Source organism: Blennius ocellaris (genome assembly GCF_963422515.1).
Source record: "Blennius ocellaris genome assembly, chromosome: 2".
In the NCBI taxonomy this organism is placed as follows: domain Eukaryota; kingdom Metazoa; phylum Chordata; class Actinopteri; order Blenniiformes; family Blenniidae; genus Blennius; species Blennius ocellaris.
In genome coordinates this window covers 11645924-11664520 of record NC_137651.1, presented here as the reverse complement: position 1 = coordinate 11664520, position 18597 = coordinate 11645924, and the positions used below count along the sequence as shown (strand labels likewise).

General features: G+C 44.7%; 1 protein-coding gene across 1 annotated transcript in view; it reads right to left on the bottom strand.

Annotated features, from left to right (window-relative positions):
• The window catches only part of cux1b (cut-like homeobox 1b), a 57370-nt gene that overhangs the window by 17862 nt on the left and 20911 nt on the right, over nt 1–18597 (bottom strand). Inside the window, 7 exon segments of the mRNA XM_080504872.1 lie at nt 327–393; nt 1310–1319; nt 1321–1387; nt 4810–4933; nt 8703–8840; nt 11809–11887; nt 16004–16051. Of these exon segments, the coding sequence (XP_080360998.1) occupies nt 327–393; nt 1310–1319; nt 1321–1387; nt 4810–4933; nt 8703–8840; nt 11809–11887; nt 16004–16051 (533 nt within the window).

Genomic DNA, 18597 nt, shown 5'->3' with positions numbered 1-18597 from the left:
TGTCTGTCGTGACCCAGTTGAATCATAGCGAGCACTTTAAACTGCACCGCAAAACAAATCTATTTTGATGCTTTTCTGTGGCTGCAGAATACATTACAATCCCTGTCAGTATTTACAGTGCGTGGGTAATGCTGGGATTTGGAGGCTGCTGAGCGTTATGGGAGACAATCCAGCTGCCGGGGAGAGCAGGGGGAGTTTCCAGGGCGAGGAGATTCACTAAACAGGATGATTATGTCAGAAACAGACTATGAAGGAGCCAGAGGGGAGAAGTCACCGGCAAACACACACGTAGATCAGCGAGACACGTACTTTGCTGTGGATTCCACTTTGCTGTGGATTCCTCGTCATACTTTGTCTTCAAATCAAAGAGCTCGGCCTGAGTTGTTTCAAGTGCTGCGAAAGATGGGAAAGGAGCCACTCGTGAGTTTCGCTGTCACGAGACGGCTTACAAATAAGCACATCTGAAGCATGAAAAACAGTTTTAAAAGCCATCACAACATTGTTTTCCCCAGTAGTGGCTTACTTTGTACTATGAGCAATGATAGGTGCACAACATTTTCTAATGACCAAAAAAATAACATAGATAACATGTAAATTACTTCTGCAACCCGGTTCAAAGGGCGACGATGGAGGAAATAAGTCTTAAAATAAATAATGACGTCTTTGGAGTTTTTCAATTGAAAGAAATGACAAAGCTTGGAAGGGTTAAAAAAAAAAAAAAGGAAAACATTTCATTGTCATCAGAAGGTTAGTACATAATTCCCAGTCTTCATTTTTAAAGCTTTCTAAGTGTGTACAAAATATTGGGGAAAAAAAGACAGGATAATTAGCTGAACTACCATAGATGCCAAAGACAACGCCACCCAAAAGTGGACGCAATACTGCAGATTGTTCAACTTGGCTCAAAATTCTTTTTAGAATCAAGGTGACAAAACCAGAATATTGAGGTTTCCTTCTAACAATTGTACTTGTACAATTGTACACTAAATGCTGGAGTCAACATCATAACAATTTGTTTATCACCAAGTTTATTTTCTCAAAAAGCCAAAAAAAATTGTTAATGTACAAAACCCCTTTAGCAATCTGTACATGGTATTAGTGAGATGCTAACATGTGGGTGGCCAAGAAAAATACTACATCCCTGCGGCACACACTGTTTTTTCCACAGCCTGCTGATGGGTATTTATTGAGAAATACGCTATATTATAAACAAAGGCTGCAAGGATTTTTATAGCCAGTTTCATTGATGGATGCATTATAGCTGAGCTGGGTGAAACTGGAGGCCTGTAAAGTGTGAGCGGGCAGGTACCTGTCTGTAGGGGACTGGGCCTTGTGTTCGGCCTCCTCCAACCTCGAGGACATGGAGTCTTGGCTCTCCTGGAGTTTCCTACAGGGGGCAGCGGAAGGCAGGGAAAATGAGAGCGGGGAGCAGAAAGTCACACTTAAGAGATACTGAGTCGGTAAATCTTGCGTTCGCACTCTGTGGCAACTTGCAGCGAGTCTCTATTTTCCCACCATTTCTGAAGTGTTTTCCCCACTAAAATCCTCCCAACACAACCCACTCCCTCATTAAGCAGCCCTATTAGGCAGGAATGTCTGGCCACTGGGGCACACTGCACCCAGGGGGGGGGGGGGGGGAGGGGGAGAGGGAGAGAGAGAGAGAGAGAGAGGAGAGAAGTGAGAGATGAGAGGAGAGAGAGAGAGAGAGAGATGAGGAGAGAGACGAGAGGAGAGAGAGAGAGAGAGAGGGGAGAGGAGAGGGAGAGGGAGAGGAGAGAGCAAGGGTTGAGCGAGAGAGGAGGAAGGGGGAGGGGGGAGGGTGCGACAGAAACCACAAGGATAAAATAGATTCATTCTTAGCATATAAAAAGTTGGGCTTTGCTGAGAAATTGCCACTGCGTGTAAAAACATCAATAATCTAGCACAAAGACGGTCTTTATGGCACTCTTTGATGCCCCCCTTCTCCGCCAATCTGTCTCTCCTGTCATCTCTATTTTTCTGCCCGCTACTTCATCCTTTCATCTCTCCCTCTCCCTCTCCTTTCCCTCGCTCCTTTTGCAGGATAAAATGCATCAGAGGTGCCATCCATTTACTACCCCCCCTCTCAGACACGGGAAGTCAAGCTCTCTGTAGACAGGAAGGGGCCTATAAAACACTGACGTACAGGAAATACAGTTGGACAATTGATCTCCTACCATACGTCTGGAAGGGGGGGGGCGCAACAAGCTCCAATGCTTCGATACAGCTCCACGCACTAAATAAGATGACTGGCACGAGCAAGCTGACTGGAAGCATGTCTGTTTTCAAACAAGCCTTACAAACCAATCTAAAAACTGGGAATTCCACCAAAATTATTTCTATCGAAGCATTTTAATGACCACGGGCGACTCAAGAGTTCGGTCTCCCTCATGTAAAACCGACAGCTGAAAAAGTTCCGAGTCAATATATCACAACTATATCTGCACTGTGGAGCGTGGTGTAGCACTAAAAATGTCACGCTGTGGCTGTTGAACACATCTGCTTAATTCTTTAAGACAATTTGTGTTGTGTGTTTCGGCTCACAATTTTGGTTCGCCTTTCCAAGGAATTATCGTTTATTTTTGCATCATTGTGTGGCTTTCACACATAAAAACCTTAACAGATGGAACAACACACATAAAAGAAACCCCCTTTTGTGCATCTCTGAGCTCATTTCATGCACAAGAGACATGAAAAGACTAAAACAACACGACAAGACAAATTTGAGAGATATGAGGGAGAGAGACTTGACCGTGAAGAAAAGAGATCCGTCTAACGTTGATGTCGGTTGACGAAGAGGAATCGTAGTTCGCACTGCACAAAGTGAACCAGATAACGTTGACTGCGGAGCAGATTTAGAGCAGCAACACATTCCTCATCTATGGCCTTCTTTAGGAGGAAAGTTTAGAGTTGGCGGCTCCAGAGACAGAAAAGGATGAAGATGCCCTTTGACCTTCTCATGAGGAGGTTATTGTAGAATTGTTCAAAAAAAAAAAAAAAAGTCACTGTGCTCTCGAGGATATATTGAGAGGCACATGCTACGAAGTGTGACACGTTGCTTCGTCTTGCCTGTGATTGGACGATCGTACTGAGGAAGTCCAGGGGGCCCATTGTAATGACTAGGATATGTACACAAAGCTCCAATTCTCTGTATTCTGGTAGTTTTTTTTTTCCAATTTTCTTATTATTATAAATGGTATGGGGGCAGCCACGTCCAAAGTTCAGTGTCAGGGCCAATCATGGCCCGGGGTCACATTTTATAGCCCCCTATGATTGAAAGCGTTTCTTTTTTTTAGGGTCACGAACAAATTAGATGAATAAAACATGCAACTAATATCTTCAACTCTTATTAGTACAATTGTTTAGCATGCATAGATACAAATGATAGATAAGTGGACTAATCACAGCCTTTACTGCCTGGCCCACGATAAAATCCATGGTGCGATGAGCACATCTTTGAATTTACTCACCGATGTCAGCTTGTAACACAGGTACATAACAGTGTAGCTCTATCGTCGCATAAAGAGAAATGATCTCCTGTTTAAAATAATTTAACCAGGGACTGGTGGTTATTTACATCTGTCACATGATCAAATGTGAACCTTGTTGGGGAAAAAAAAGTTTGGATACAGTTATGAGAAGTACACATGTCTGGCAGCATAGCGATGACAAAAAAGGAATGAAAGGGATGAAGAATTCCTTTTTAATTTCAAACCTATTGAACACATATGGTACTTTTATAATATTTTAATCAAACGATTCTCCTTTTGGAGTGTGTGTTTTTTGGGGTTTTTTTTACCCATAGTATCTGTATTTATACTCTTTCTACTCTGCAGAAATTTTTATTTTGTTGATTTGAAATAAGATCACATAGTTATCCACATTAACAGGGCCTCTGAAGCAAACATTTACTGTTTATTCGTATATTAGGGTGAATTAAATAAGGAACGGTGGTGAAAGAGCGTTTTACTGAAGCAATATCAATGCTGACCACATCAAAGCCGATTAGATTAATAGTATTTATGCTGAAGAGTCTCCTTCCTGGAAAAAGACAGTAGTGGGGCAATTTAGCATTTATAAGAATCAATACATCATCTCAGTAGTCAGAATTTATTTCATCCATGTTTCGTAAATGTCTTGCTGCAGTTGCGAGTGTACTTATTGCGGCCGCGGACTTCCTGTGCATCAAAAAAACCATGGACACTTCAAAATCTCGTCCTTAAAGAGGAAGTGACCCGCTGCATCGGAATGGGCAACAGCTAAGCAGAATTCTTCACTATATTTATTTGGTGGGGTTCACGCAGTTACTGTGTGTTTCCAGCCGCAGCCGAGGACTGTGGGAGCTAAAATTACAACCATAATGGCAGAAAAGCATCTTGATAGACTGAAAAAAGAAAAGAAAAAAAAAGTAGGTCTGAGGTGTTGATTCCGATCAAAGCGGGAATGGCAAGCACCCACATGACAAAAAATGCTAGCATTGTCTTTTATGTAGGTTATCTCCCTTTGTACAGCCATCTGCGGAGAGGGGAGCAATAAGCGACCATTTCTTGATTAAGCTGATAACTCCTAAAGAAGTCCCAGAAGTATTACTTAATAGGAAATTATTAAATTGTGAACAGCTCGGCTAAATAAAGTTTAAAACAAAGCTATCGTTCAAAGATTACAATCAGCAGTTTCTGCCCGACGGCACAATGACCTGGAGGTTTAAAATGGCAAAATAATGCAGAGGTTATTACTTAAAACACAGCTGCAGCACACAAGCACACACACACACAAGAAGTAATACACTACCTCTCCTTCTCTGCATAGTCGTTGTGTAGCTGGAGCTGCTTTTCTTGAGCCAGGTTCTCAGCTTGATTCTTCAAAGACTGCTCGTGCTCGCGGATCTTCTCCTTCAAGTTCTTAATGGTGACCTCTGGAGAAAAGTCACAGCAGAAAGTCAAGTGTCAGGAGGCTAAATAAGAATGAATATGCAGGCGATTTGCAAAAACAAGCAGCAAGAAGAAGCGGTGCGTCGGTGCATTATCGATCTGTTCAATCAGCCTCTATGGTTCACCATGCATGTGATTTGAGGTATGTATATATATCTATGCAGCGCCCCCCCTCCCTCCCCCTCTCCTCGAGGGTGTAGGACTGCATGGAGTACTTGTGTCATCATAGATCTTATATATATGTATTTCTTAGACTGGCCACATAAGAAAGATGGCAGCGTCTCGGTCTAGTCTGACTTCAGGCTAGACCACAGTGGCTACTCTCCATAAAGACCGTCTGTTATACCGTGTGAATCTCCTGCACCAGCTCAGACTGGAATTAAACTCCGTATCGGGGATGTTGAGCTTCTTGGAGACTCGCCGTGCCTACAGCAGAATAACAGGCTCTGGTTATGGTTATTCTGTCTTTACGTTTCTCGTTCACATAACATTCCCTCTGCTATCTATGTCTGTAAATCACTTTGAGGGCCACGGGACAACCTCCTCTCACTGTTTGCGTTTTTCAGACTGTGCGCGCGCGGGCCATCTTCACCTGCACTCAGTGACACCGTATATTTTTTTGGCAGCTCGACAGTTATAAGTCTCGGCTGCATTGATCACCATCAGCTTAAAATTAGCCTCATAAACTCCCGTGTAGCTGATTAATCGGACCTACTTTTGAGGAATTTTTCTCCAGGTGATCGCTGTATTACTCCAGTTGTTCTACTGCCATTATCTGGGCGACACGGATATTTTTTTTTTCTTATTAACTGAATGCTAATGCTCAAAAGTGTATCAGATTTTGTTTCTTGACATTTAAAAGATGGGAAAAGGAGACAATTTTTCCTTAGAAAAACAATTTGGACCAATGTTGGAACCGCTGCATTTAATTTGGATCTGCCTTAGACAGTGCTTTTCCCACTCATTGAAACTCAAAGCACTTTGCATCGCCACACTTTGTGGAAGGCAGAGTTTTGTTCAGCGAGCAGACTAAAACAGCACTGAAAAGAACAAAACTGAGCTGCAGCTTGCAGCAGGATGTTGGGAGTAAAATCTTAACTTTTTCAAGGGAAATCACATTGGCGTCAAGTCCACACTGTGAGGGAGAGTTTGTGGAAGCCTGCACGATGGCAGCTGTAGAAATTGGGCCGTCTAAGAAGAGACAGGTTTTTTTTTTTTTTTTTTTACCAGCATAAGTTTAAAGGGAATCACTGTGACAAAGAGAATTTCAATTTCCAGCACTTTCCTTCACTCTAAAATAAGGGAAACATTTGGAGTTGTGATTATTTCTATATTAGTATGTTATAAGTTTACTGGTCTCAGTCAAAAGAGGTAGAATACTGCCTGTGGCGTCTGTGCTAAAATGACTTTGACACTGCTGTTAGGGATCAAAGCCACATTATTAATCTGCCAAAGGCCTCAAAGTACTGTTGCCTGAAAATTAATGGTTAAAATTAAAGACATGAAATTAAAAATACTGATGATCCACCAAGGTTGCAGCACATTTTCCTATCGCTGATCAAAAAAAAGAAAAAGAAAAAAGTATCAGATTTGGATCAATTTCATGGTCTCTCAGACCTCCGCAAAGTGTACTGTGGTTTCATGTATGTGACGATGGCAGCGTCGACCATGATGTTTCTGACGGGATATTTGACCTTCACTTAAGCAACAGTGCTTCATATCCCACATTCTTCCTCTGTCAGCACGCACCAAGACCTTGGCCTCAATGGCTCCTGCCTAAGCTTTACATTCACATTTGGTAAAGAACATTCAACATTCACCAATAGTAGATACACTGTATTCATTAGGACGGCATTAGTACTGAAACCCCGTAACCTGCTGACGGCTGAGCGCTGAATGGGGCTGCCTGAAATAAATCTAACACATAACTGGAGTAATAAATAGGCCTCTGTGTTGTGTGTGTGTGTGTGTGTGTGTGTGTGTGTGTGTGTGTGTGTGTGTGTGTGTGTGTGTGTGTGTGTGTGTGTGTGTGTGTGTGTGTGTGTGTGTGTGTGTTTCTCAGAGAAAGATATAAGTGAGTGAGACAATGATATAGAGCGTTGGTGCTTGCTGCCTTTGACTGAGGGCTCTTAGCACTCTGCGTGTGTGTGTGTGTGTGTGTGTGTGTGTGTGTGTGTGTGTGTGTGTGTGTGTGTGTGTGTGTGTGTGTGTGTGTGTGTGTGTGTGTGTGTGTGTGTGTGTGTGTGTGTGTGTGTGTGTGTGTGTGTGTGTGTGTGTGTGTGTGTGTGTGTGTGTGTGTGATTTAAACTCCAGTCTCAGTGCTCTGACACATAATCAATAGAGGAGAGTCCCCTCAGAGCCCTCTTACCCCTTAACTGCTTAACTGAACTTTAAACATTTAGGTTGCGGGGATCAATGGCCCCTGCACTCTGTCTGCGCGTGTGTGTGTATGTGTGTGTGTGTGTGTATGTGTGTGCGCAGGCAAGCAGGCGGGCGGGAGGGTCTGCGTGTGCGAGTGTTAAACAGGAGTGGGAGTTCCACGGTGTGTTTTGGGGTTTAAATATCCCCCATCTATTGAGGCGGGAAGGAGGGATAAAGGATGAGGGAACAGGAAAATCAATAGCAGAATGGAACCCTGCCGCTATCGAGCTGTTCCAATTAACTCTCGCTGAGGAAAAGGGGGATTCCAAAACATTCCCCGCTCGCTCACTCACTCCTCCCTTTCCAATGAAATTACTCCACTTTTATTACCACTTCTCACTCATCCCTCTGCCTTTGTCAGTTCCTCCGTCTTTCCTTACCCCGAGGTAGCTTGTCGTTTCTTATTTATGAAACAGTGCCTCGTGTTTTTCACCCCCTCCGAACCAGTTGGAAAATGTAAAACCTTGTACATTTTTTGGGTGTTTTTGAAAGATTTATAAGTCATTAAAGACGTCCAAATATGGACGCTCCCCTTGAAAAGAGCCTCCAAACAATTCCTTTGATGTTACATTTGCACTTAAAAGTTCTTTGTGTCTTATCGTTATCGACAAGCAGATCTAATAGCGAAAGTACCCTTGAAGTGCAGCTGCTCAACTATGGAGAAATAATAAATAACGTCCAATGCCAATCGCCTGCAATAGGAATGTGCTGTATTGTTTGACAAAACGCTTAACACACATTCAGTTCTCGTCACAAACACCCTTTGTGATGTGGTGCAATTTACTGACAATTAGCTGCTGAACATACTTCCCAGTTACTTCTTTGAAAATAAGTGAAGGTAATTTAGTTACTTTCATTATCAGTACGTACTTTTAACTGTCTCACTCAGGATATCTTGATATATATACACCATTTCACACTATGATAGTGTTGCTGTGCGACATTAATCAAGCTGTCGGCATTGTGTGGAGCGGGTTTAATCTATTGGGAGTCAATCTGATGCGTCTATACTGGGGCCAAGTGAGCAGGCCATGTTCTGAAAACAGTGGCCAGAACAATCTATACGATCCAAAAATGTACGGACTATCTCATAACAGTCACTAAAATGATAATTTGTTACAAAAAAAATTAAAAATACCACCGTATGTCTTCTGTGTGTGCTTTTTTTTCCCAGGCTTAAATGTGTTCGGGTCATTAGGACGCTGCAGATCCTCACAAGTATTAATTGGAGGAATACGAGATTCTGATGTGTGATTAATCAATTCCGGCGCCCTACACGGATGCACTTTTTACAAAGTCAGGCCTTTGTGCCTTTGCTTGTCCGTTTCTCACCTTGGTTTTTAACGTCCGCAAACTCTTTGTTGTAGTCCTCCAGTGTCTCTCGAAGTTTAGTGTTCTCTGTCTCAATGTCGTGCATCCTCTGGAGCTTCAGCTGCAGCTGCTGAGCCAGCTCCAACACAGGTACGGGATCTGGTAGACAAAAACACACACACACACACACACTGTGTTAACACACTAAAAGCAGATTAGACAAGCAAGGGCAACAAGGTGGCCGAGTGAGCTCGGAATAACTACATTGAGGGCACTGCGAGAGCGAGAATATTTTTTTTTGTGTGTATGTGTGTTTGCCCTGGTGGAGTGTCCTTGAGCAAGGCAATGAATCTCCACAAGCTCCAGGACAACTGTTCTGGAGCTCACCCTGACCCTTGAACCCCCCCGGAGAATTACTGGATCTGCACCAGCAAGGACCACGACAAATCACAATTAGCAGTAACATTATGAGGTGAGCTGTGTGCGCTATTGCTGAAGCACTGGGCATCAGTCGGTCAGAGCATGACTTTGTTTGATTAACTAATATCATCTGAGACTACAATTTTACAGATTAATAAATGTCTAAACGAATCTGTATACTTTGGCATAAATGAGAAACTTTCTTATACAATGTCTGCTGGTTATTTGTTTTTAATTGAACTTGAACAAATGTCACATTAACATTTCTAATAATATTTGTTGATGATTAAATTTTGTTTTCTTTCAACGCCAATGGAATCTGTCTATTATGCAATCGCTTATTGTTTCATCGGAAGAAATACTAGTCATCTGTAGCTCTCTGTTCTGCAGCTTTTTCAGCCAACTTTAAATAATAAAATGGTAAATTTGAAGGAATCTCAAGAATTGATGGTGAAAACAGTCAGACTCTGACACAACAGTGTCACTTGAGTACAGGTCAATGATTAGACAAAAAAAACAGAACAAGATATCGGACTTGCCATAACACTTAACAGCGCGCACACGCACACGCACACACACACACACACACACACACACACACACACACACACACACACACACACACACACACACACACACACACACACACACACACTAACATTTAGTTCTAAGATTCCGTATAAGGAAAACTTTATCTATAAAGTTTATTGAAAGACATGCTTTCATCTCTGACTCAAGAGACTTGTTGAGAAGAACTTTGATTTTGTATGAGACGGGAAAGAACGAAAAAAAAATGTGTTGACTGCTGACACAGCAGGAGAACTGGATAAGTGATACCTGGTGAGGCACACAGATGGGAGCATAGATGAGACACATTAACATGAGAGATTACTTGGCTGTGATCAGTTTAACTGCTCATTATGATGCTTCTTGAGAATGAAGAAACAAGAGAAACGCGGGAGGAGACAGATGGACAAATCGGCGTCTGTCAACCAGGCGTCGCGAAAGGTAAATGGAAGATTAGAGAAATAGCGACGGGGAGAAGAAAGACAACTTTCTGGAGGCATTTTACTAACGTCTCTGTGAACACACAGCAGGGTTAACTGTCAGTGTGATGAAGAGAGCTCTGTCAGTCAGGCCAATCACATCTGATTGGTGCTCATGGGTGGCAGACTGGTGACAGGCAGCCAAGAGACGCAGGCGACGCTCATCAGCATGCCAGCTAAAAGAGCAGTTTGTGTTTGTGTGTGTGCGCGCACGTGTGTGTGTGTCTGTGTGTGTGGTACAGATAAGAGGAACTGACAGCTTACAGCTGGGGGTAAGGGCTGTGCATGTGTGTGTGTGCGCGCGCGAGTGTGTGTGTGTGTGTGTCTCATGTCTGACGCAGTTAGATATCTTAACTATGCTAATGAGAGATCAACAGAGAACGATTGGGGAATTTCATGCTGATTTTGTGCTGTCAAGGTGACACACCATGCAGGGCTCGTCACTCACACACACACACACACACACACACACACACACACACACACACACACACACACACACACACACACACACACACACACACACACACACACACACACACACACACACACACACACACACACACACACACACACACACACACACACAAGTACAAACAAACATGAAGTAACATAACTGTATGCCCTGAATCAGGAGTCCTATCTTCCTTGGCGCCCTTGAAAATCAACTTTCTCTCTCTCTTATCAAACCTTTGTCCTTCACATAGCCCCCCTCCCTCCCTCCCTCCCTCCTCCTCGTCCTCCTCCTCCTCTTCACGTCAACTGTGCGGCCTGTTAAAAGCAGTTTGACTTGTGGGCCACTGGTGCTGAACGCTCTCTCGCCAGACACCTTTAATCTAAAGCAGAGCACACTGAGCTGACTAACCAGGCCTTCAGCTGATAGAAGACAGAACAAAACACACTGTTTCCTCTTTCAAGACTGCTGCATTAGTCAGGCTGGTCTCTGTCTGTGTGCGTGTGTGCATCAGGCATTACATCATTGTCTCGCTGCAAGTTAAGAATAGCCCCGTCAGAGCTGGCGCTGACTTATTGGGAGCAGTACAATCCAAAGATATTACTGTAGGTCTATCCATGTGGGAATGTGATGACCTCCTTACGCTATAGATGAACTCAACTTCTCTCCCTTTCCTGCACGCGCGGGCCCCCTCCAGGGCTCCCGTACAGCTGAAAGTCTCCAACCAGCAGCACTGTGACTGTGTGTTCTGTAACACTCTGTGCCTCGCCTCGCGTCCCCACTCGGCCTCAGTGTGCTGAACGTGACTGCTCATGTGTGTGCACTTCGCCGCAGCCAATCGTGGGCGCACTTGTCATCCATATCAGGAAGCACCTTCTGTTAAGATCCTCTAAAGGCTACACCAGTGGGGATGAGATCTCGTGGGGACACATTAAGGCGTCGCACACGCCTGGATGAGCAGTGAAGGAGCACCAGAGGGACGGTGTCATGTTTTTTTTCTTTTTCCCCCCTCTTCTTCTGTTGGTGCTGTCTCGAGTGTGTGTGTGTGTGTGTGTGTGTGTGTGTGTGTGTGTGTGTGTGTGTGTGTGTGTGTGTGTGTGTGTGTGTGTGTGTGTGTGTGTGTGGGGGGGGGGTGTCCTGATCATGTTTTCCCAGATGGAAGGCATTGCAATAAGCATGTGCAGACAGACATGAAGAGCGGTCTTACCTGGGACATCGATGATTTTCTTGTACACGTTCAAGAAGGCGGCCTCTGCTTCTTTACTTCTCTTACTCAAGGCATCAATCTGTGAAGATGAAAAAAGCGACGGTTAATTGTCAGTTATTGCCAGCTCACATCCGAGTGTCAAAGTCCATAACACAGCAAACCCAGACCCATTAATTTCACAGCAGGAGTAGTCTACATATCTGTCTATCCTCACTATGCGCTGGTATGTTGCATACGATCACGGCTGTCTTGACAGAGGCTGCATTGGTGTTTCCTTCCTGTGAAGCCAGTTCAGCTGTTCAGCCGATGACGGATGCATTTCGTTTGCTGTGCGCCTGTGTGTGTGTGTGTGTGTGTGTGTGTGTGTGTGTGTGTGTGTGTGTGTATGTGTCCGCTGTCCGTCTGTCTGTCTGTCTTCAAGTGAGTGCACCTCACTCCATCAGTCCATCTGTGTGTCTGTCTGTGTGCATGTGTGCGCACACGCGTGCGCGAGTGTGTGTTTGCATGCATGCGCCTGTGTGCAAATGTGTGTGTTTTTTCCCCCTCCAGCACGCTGACATCATTAAACAGCTGGCTCAGTCTTTCCAGCCACAGCAGGGGCAGATTATTCAGTCAGCTCTTAGCAGCAATACAGTGTGGATCCATTACTGATGCAGCCATTAACACAAGAGGGCACGGCATGCATTCCATCACCGATATTATTGAAATGGACAGCATTAGAATGGATCCATAAGAGATTAATTCTAAAGTCATGCTGCGGGAACTTTTACACTGTTGTCAATGCTCAAACGCGAGGCAATGAACTCCACTACTGGCTCTGTGTCACACTTCAATGTGAGAAGCAGACAGAGTAGGCGAAACGCATCTGAAATCGAGTCTAAATCGAGGGAAACAGATGCCAAATAAAGACATTCAGATGGTGCTACTGTACTGGGCAGAGCTACAGCTGACTACTCTGGCTCACGCACCCAGACTAAACAGCCTTGTGTTTCTCTTCCAACTCCTTCAGCACAATCGCGGAGAGAAAAGGAATAAAGACAAAAGCCTATATAAGTCCAAATATAAAGTCTTCACATTCCCAGCCAAGCCGGTAGTGTAGTTGATGGGTGGTTTAGGGGTTCTCGCCACTGTAAACAGAGCGGGCTACATGTAATACTGCCTGGGCTCCTATGGGAACCTAATAAATCTCTTCACATGGCTTTGATTCATCTCTAGTTTTTTAGCCGCAAAACATCTGGCCCCGAGTAGGCTGGTGCCAGCACCCCCCCCCCCCCTTTTTTTTTATATTCCTCTGAGTTTTTCTCCCCGTTTCTCTCCCAAAATTCTCTCTTTTGTCACTTCCATGTTCTCCGACTCGTGTTTTCCTTTCCCCTCAATTTCTTTCAGCGTCACTCTTCCTCACATGTTTCTCCGTCACACACTTATGTCTCACCGACGTGCACGGAGCTCCTGTCCTGTCCATCTCTTGACAAACGCCAAACTCACACAATGCTGCACGCTGTACTTCACCATCTTCATGTGCCGTGTGACACTGAGCGATCAGGATCCTTAAATGCATGGCCATTAAAGGGAGATTACTGATGCTGTGTACTAATACCTCTCACACGCCAACATCAGACCTAATCATCGGTGTCGAAATGTGTGCGTATATGGGAGTGTGCTATCATAAATTCTGACAACTATGAGAATATGCTATCGAAAAAGTCAGAGTACAAGAACACAACTTCACGATAAAAGAGAGACACACGGACAAATTAATGCAAAAAAAAAAAAAAAGAAGTGATGTGCCGATGGCAGTGAAGGAAGCCAGCTGCGTGACTGTACAATGACTGGGCCAAGGTCAGTGGTACAGCAGCTTTATATAGCCCGACATGGGAGGCAGGAAATAGACATTTAATGTAGGACACACCCTACAGTTAGAGGCAGGTTAACTGCAGGACCAGAGCCATTAGAAGACCACCCAGGATTTGCAAATACAACCCTGCTGTTCCAAACTGCAGCTCTTTCAACCAATCCCAATGACATCTGCTATTACATGCTTCCCTGCCCCCATCCCACACACATACACAGACCAAGCAAAACAAATGAAGTGACACAAATGATACCTCGCCAGTATCAGTCGGTTACCAATGAGAAGTGCTTGCAATTGCAAAAGGTATCCCTGACACATCTGCGCACACAAACACATACATACATACGTCAGCACCTTGTGCCACCATCACTCAGCACCGCCTCGCTCCCGTATCTTGCCCATGGTGTGTGAAGGGCATCAGGCTGACCCATGTGTGTGCATGCATGTGAGTGCGTGTGTGTGGCCCCAGTGGAGTCTGATAAGGGGAAGCTATGGGAAGCAGAGACTGAAGCCTTGGATAATGGAAAAGCTTATCTGATCGATGGACCAACAAGGAACACTGAGCACGCAACACACACACACACATACACACTTAACCAGTTTACCAAACCGAGGCCTTGTGGAAACAGTACTGTTATTGGTAATAATTATGACCAGGGGGCATCCACCTTTCAATGACGGAGATTAAACCCAGTATCAAGACCTGCAAGTTTCTGGGCTAAAACTTTTTATTGTTCCGTGTGGGTTCCACATTCGCTTAGTAAAGATTCAAGCTCCTGGGTGAAATACTTAAAGGATGAGTTACTGTGGGGCTTCAATAGAACCCACTGGCTGCTGGTGCTGTCTTGTCCTTGATCAAAGCATTGAGGGGGTAAGCAAACAAAGCCGGGCTAAAATTACACATTCTCAGAGCGATTCATGTTGTGGCACGCAAGTGTGCAGAATAGTCGACTGATTGATGGGCTGCTCCGAGACTGGCTCGGGTGTACAGTATTATCTCAATAATCATAAGATAATGTCTTTCTCAGTTCCGCGACCACCCACTACGCGTCTCGGCGTGTTCTAGTGTGCACGCCGTCGAGGTGTGTCAACATGAGGATGGTGGAAACAGCTGACAAAGCCCCAATTATACTGCTGCTGTTTCTATTTTCTATTCTCTAAATAGACTGTGGATCATCAGCAGAACATGGTGAAACCACTATAAATTACAGCATTTTTTTTTTTTTTTACGTAACCACTGGCTGTGGTTGATGCTCCAACACAAGAATATGGAAACTAACCCAGTGTTAAACTGTAATATTCTATGGCCAGTAGCAAAGCAGCCCTGTCACTATCTATTGAGATGATTTTTTGTTTGCGTGCATGCGTCAGCGTGTGTGCGCGAGAGACGAGACGCTGCTCAACGCCCACCCACTCCACCCCAAATAACGCTCCAGTCTAAACCAGCCGCGTCCACTCCTGCCCGCCGACATTCACATATGGGAGGGAACTGGAAATGCATGGCTGCCAGTAAGGAGGAGTCACGATGGAAATAGGCCAAAATGATGGAGGAGGAGATAAAGTGGTGCATTGGGAGTATGATATAGGACACATACGCACTCGCGCGCAAGTCGTCTCATTTTGGTCAAGGTGTGGAAAAACTTTTGGGGCGAAACACTGGAACTGAAGTAAATAAGTCTGCTGCAATGAACCAAAATGGGTCATGATTCACCAATTCGGCGAAAAAACAACAAATAACCTGACCAAATCATGCAGACGCACAAAGTCTGAGGAAATAGCATTTGGTGAGCTGTGACTGGCTAGAGCTGGGGTTTTGTGGTGCCTTTTTTTTTTTTTTTTTTTGCAGGATGCAATTTAAACACACCCTCGGGCAACAGGACTTCATGAATAGGACAGAAAATCAAGAGCAGAGCAGAGCGAAGAAAAGAGGGAGAGGAAAGAGGGGAAATGAGATAGTGGCCAGAGAAAGAACAGGAGATGGCAAAAGAGAAAAGAGGGAAAAGTAGTGAGAGACAGAGAGAGAGAGAGACAGAGAGAGAGAGAGACAGAGACAGAGACAGAGACAGAGACAGAGACAGAGACAGAGAGAGAGAGAGAGAGAGAGAGAGAGAGAGAGAGAGAGAGAGAGAGAGAGAGACAGAGACAGAGAGAGAGAGAGAGAGAGAGACAGAGAGACAGAGAGAGAGAGAGACAGAGAGACAGAGAGACAGAGAGAGAGAGAGAGAGAGACACGCCAGTCAATGAATGTCAAACAAGCTTCTTGCTACAATACTTTGTTTAATACTACAATGGCTATGTTTGTCTATCACTGTGTCAATATAAAGTCCCAAATAACACACTCACCTCTCCTTGGAAGCTCTTAAGCAAGGGGGCAACCTGTTTCCGTAAATCCTAAAAAATAAAGAGCAGAGGAGATTAGTGAGTATCAAAAGGAGATAATCGACCCAACATTTTTAATCCGAAAATAGCAGTAAATACACGGGAACATGTGGTGATATACAGAAGCAGGGAGAGAAAAAAAAAAAAAAAACCCTACTGGGTTTTATAATAACAGGCTCTGTTATGTTCAAGAAAATGATTCATTGAAACCGGGCAGAGGCTGTTCCTGCCACTGCCGATGGATAAAGTGTGGTGTGTGAATGATGAACATGCGGGTAGCGAGGAGGCCACGTTTGTACCCCGAGGAGCTCTGGCGAACTGCGTTTCTCATAGAACAGGTGCAGCACCACCTGGGCCACCCAGAGGCACTGCTAGTGCGTGTCAGCCAGAGAGGGAATGAGCCGCAGCGTAGGCCTACAGTTAATGCAAATCGTCTCCACACACAGCAAGTTTTTTTTTTTTTTTTTCCCTTTTTCTTTTCTTTTTTTTTTAACTATAGAGCAAATGCTGTTCATCCTCCAAGTCCCATTGCATGACTTTCCAGCACGAGTCAGCAGTTTCAGATTAGATAGCCGGTCGAGTATGTATCAGGGGAACATGCAAATCACCGTGCTGTTAGCTGAGCCTCCATCCTGACAAACCGAACTGGAGCGTACGGTGAGAAAGCACAGCGGAATAGGACATTCTGTACAGGCACAGTCGATTTGCACAGTTTGTGGACGCGCGCGGACTCACACGACTGTCTTAACGAAGATGTGAAGTAGGGCAGCGGCAGATGTGCGCTCGAGAGACGCCGCCGCGCCTTTCAGAAACCCCACCGCCTAAAAGCCTCGCTGGGGCTGCGGGCGGCGCAACATCACCAAAGTGACCCGAGACCAGTCGTGTCTGAAGCTGGCCTAATCCCAAGTTTGGTCCAGACAGGCCGCTTGTCTGGGGCCGAGGACAGGTCGTGACCTTGGCGACCCCGTCTCATTGTTACCTCATCAGGGGTCAGTGTGGCTGTTTGTCTGAGGCCAATTCAATATCCCCCCGCTGAGGATAATGACCTGCACTACCCCCCCCCCCCTCTCCCCACACTGGCTCTCTCTTTCTCACACAGACCGTCGGGAGAAGCGAGAACAAAACACACCTTAAAAAAAAACCACACAAAAAAAACCACAGGACACATGCTCATTGTGTTATTAGCATTATATTCATTGCGTGCCAATTTTTTTTATTTTCGTTGTTGATGTTCTTTATAGTTTGAAGATAACCTTTTAATTTATTCTCACGATGAATATTGGATTATTTCTTCAAATGTAGTGTTCCTAGCTTGAACATCCACACAACCTTGTTGCGTTATTAACACTACGTAACTTTGAATACAAACAGCTCAATTACCACTGAATAAGTAGATTGTCATCTTAATTGTAGGTTAGATGTTTAGGACTTTCAAAGAAATGCCTTCACTACCATCTACAACAGCCCTCAAAAACCCTAAAATATCAGACTTTGTCCTGACGTCAGGACAAAATATTACTACTTTCTTTACCAAAAGGTATTGTTGTTAGAGGAAGCAGGAATAGTTACATTTAGGAAGGGTTAGCTAACAGCTATTAGCTTCAAAATAAATACAAAAAAACAATCTGCAACACAATTTGGTAATTCATGTGATATCAATGAATGACATCTCTACATTTCCAGATATGAAGTGACGTGAAAGAAAACTCATCATGATGCACCACATGTCAATATGATACACCGACTGTAATTGCCAGCTTTCCTGAAATCCATAATGTTCATATCTTGTTTAAAAATGTATATTCTTATGTGAGGTCTCACCTAAGAATGCCAATAAGTGTCTCTTTATTTAAATTCTCGACTATGTCCGATTCCAAATGTTAAACCATTCATGTAACTTTTGAGGGGAGCTGAATACTGCGGTCACCTTAACGAGCCTCGAGATACACTCTGAACACACGCATTTGAAATACCATGCAGCAGCAGGCTCCTGCTGAGCACCCCAGTTCTGAACCCCTTCCGTCCACTCGGCAGTGGTGCTCCGCCCCCTGCCCTCTCCACTTCCAAAGATTTATGACCATATAATATAACAATACACACAGACACCATGGTCAATCTGTGTGCGTGTGTGTGTGCGTGCGTGTGCGTGCGCGTGTGCGTGTGTGTGTGTGTGTGGTGAGGGGAGGGGAGGGGAGTGGTGGGGCCCAGGCAGCAGGAGATGGATGGCTGGTGTGTAAGCTGCCGGCAGACAGCAGACAGGCCAGCCCGAGGAATCCTCCAGGGAGTATGGAACTCCCATTCGCTGTCTGTCTGCCCTGCAGCTAAACACAAACGTGTGTACGTGTGCACGCACACACACACACACACACACACACACACACACACACACACACACACACACACACACACACACACACACACACACACACACACACACACACACACACACACACACACACACACACACACACACACACACACACACACACACACACACACACACACACACACACACACACACGGTTGTTTTACTACCACTGCCTCTGGCTAGCAATCTT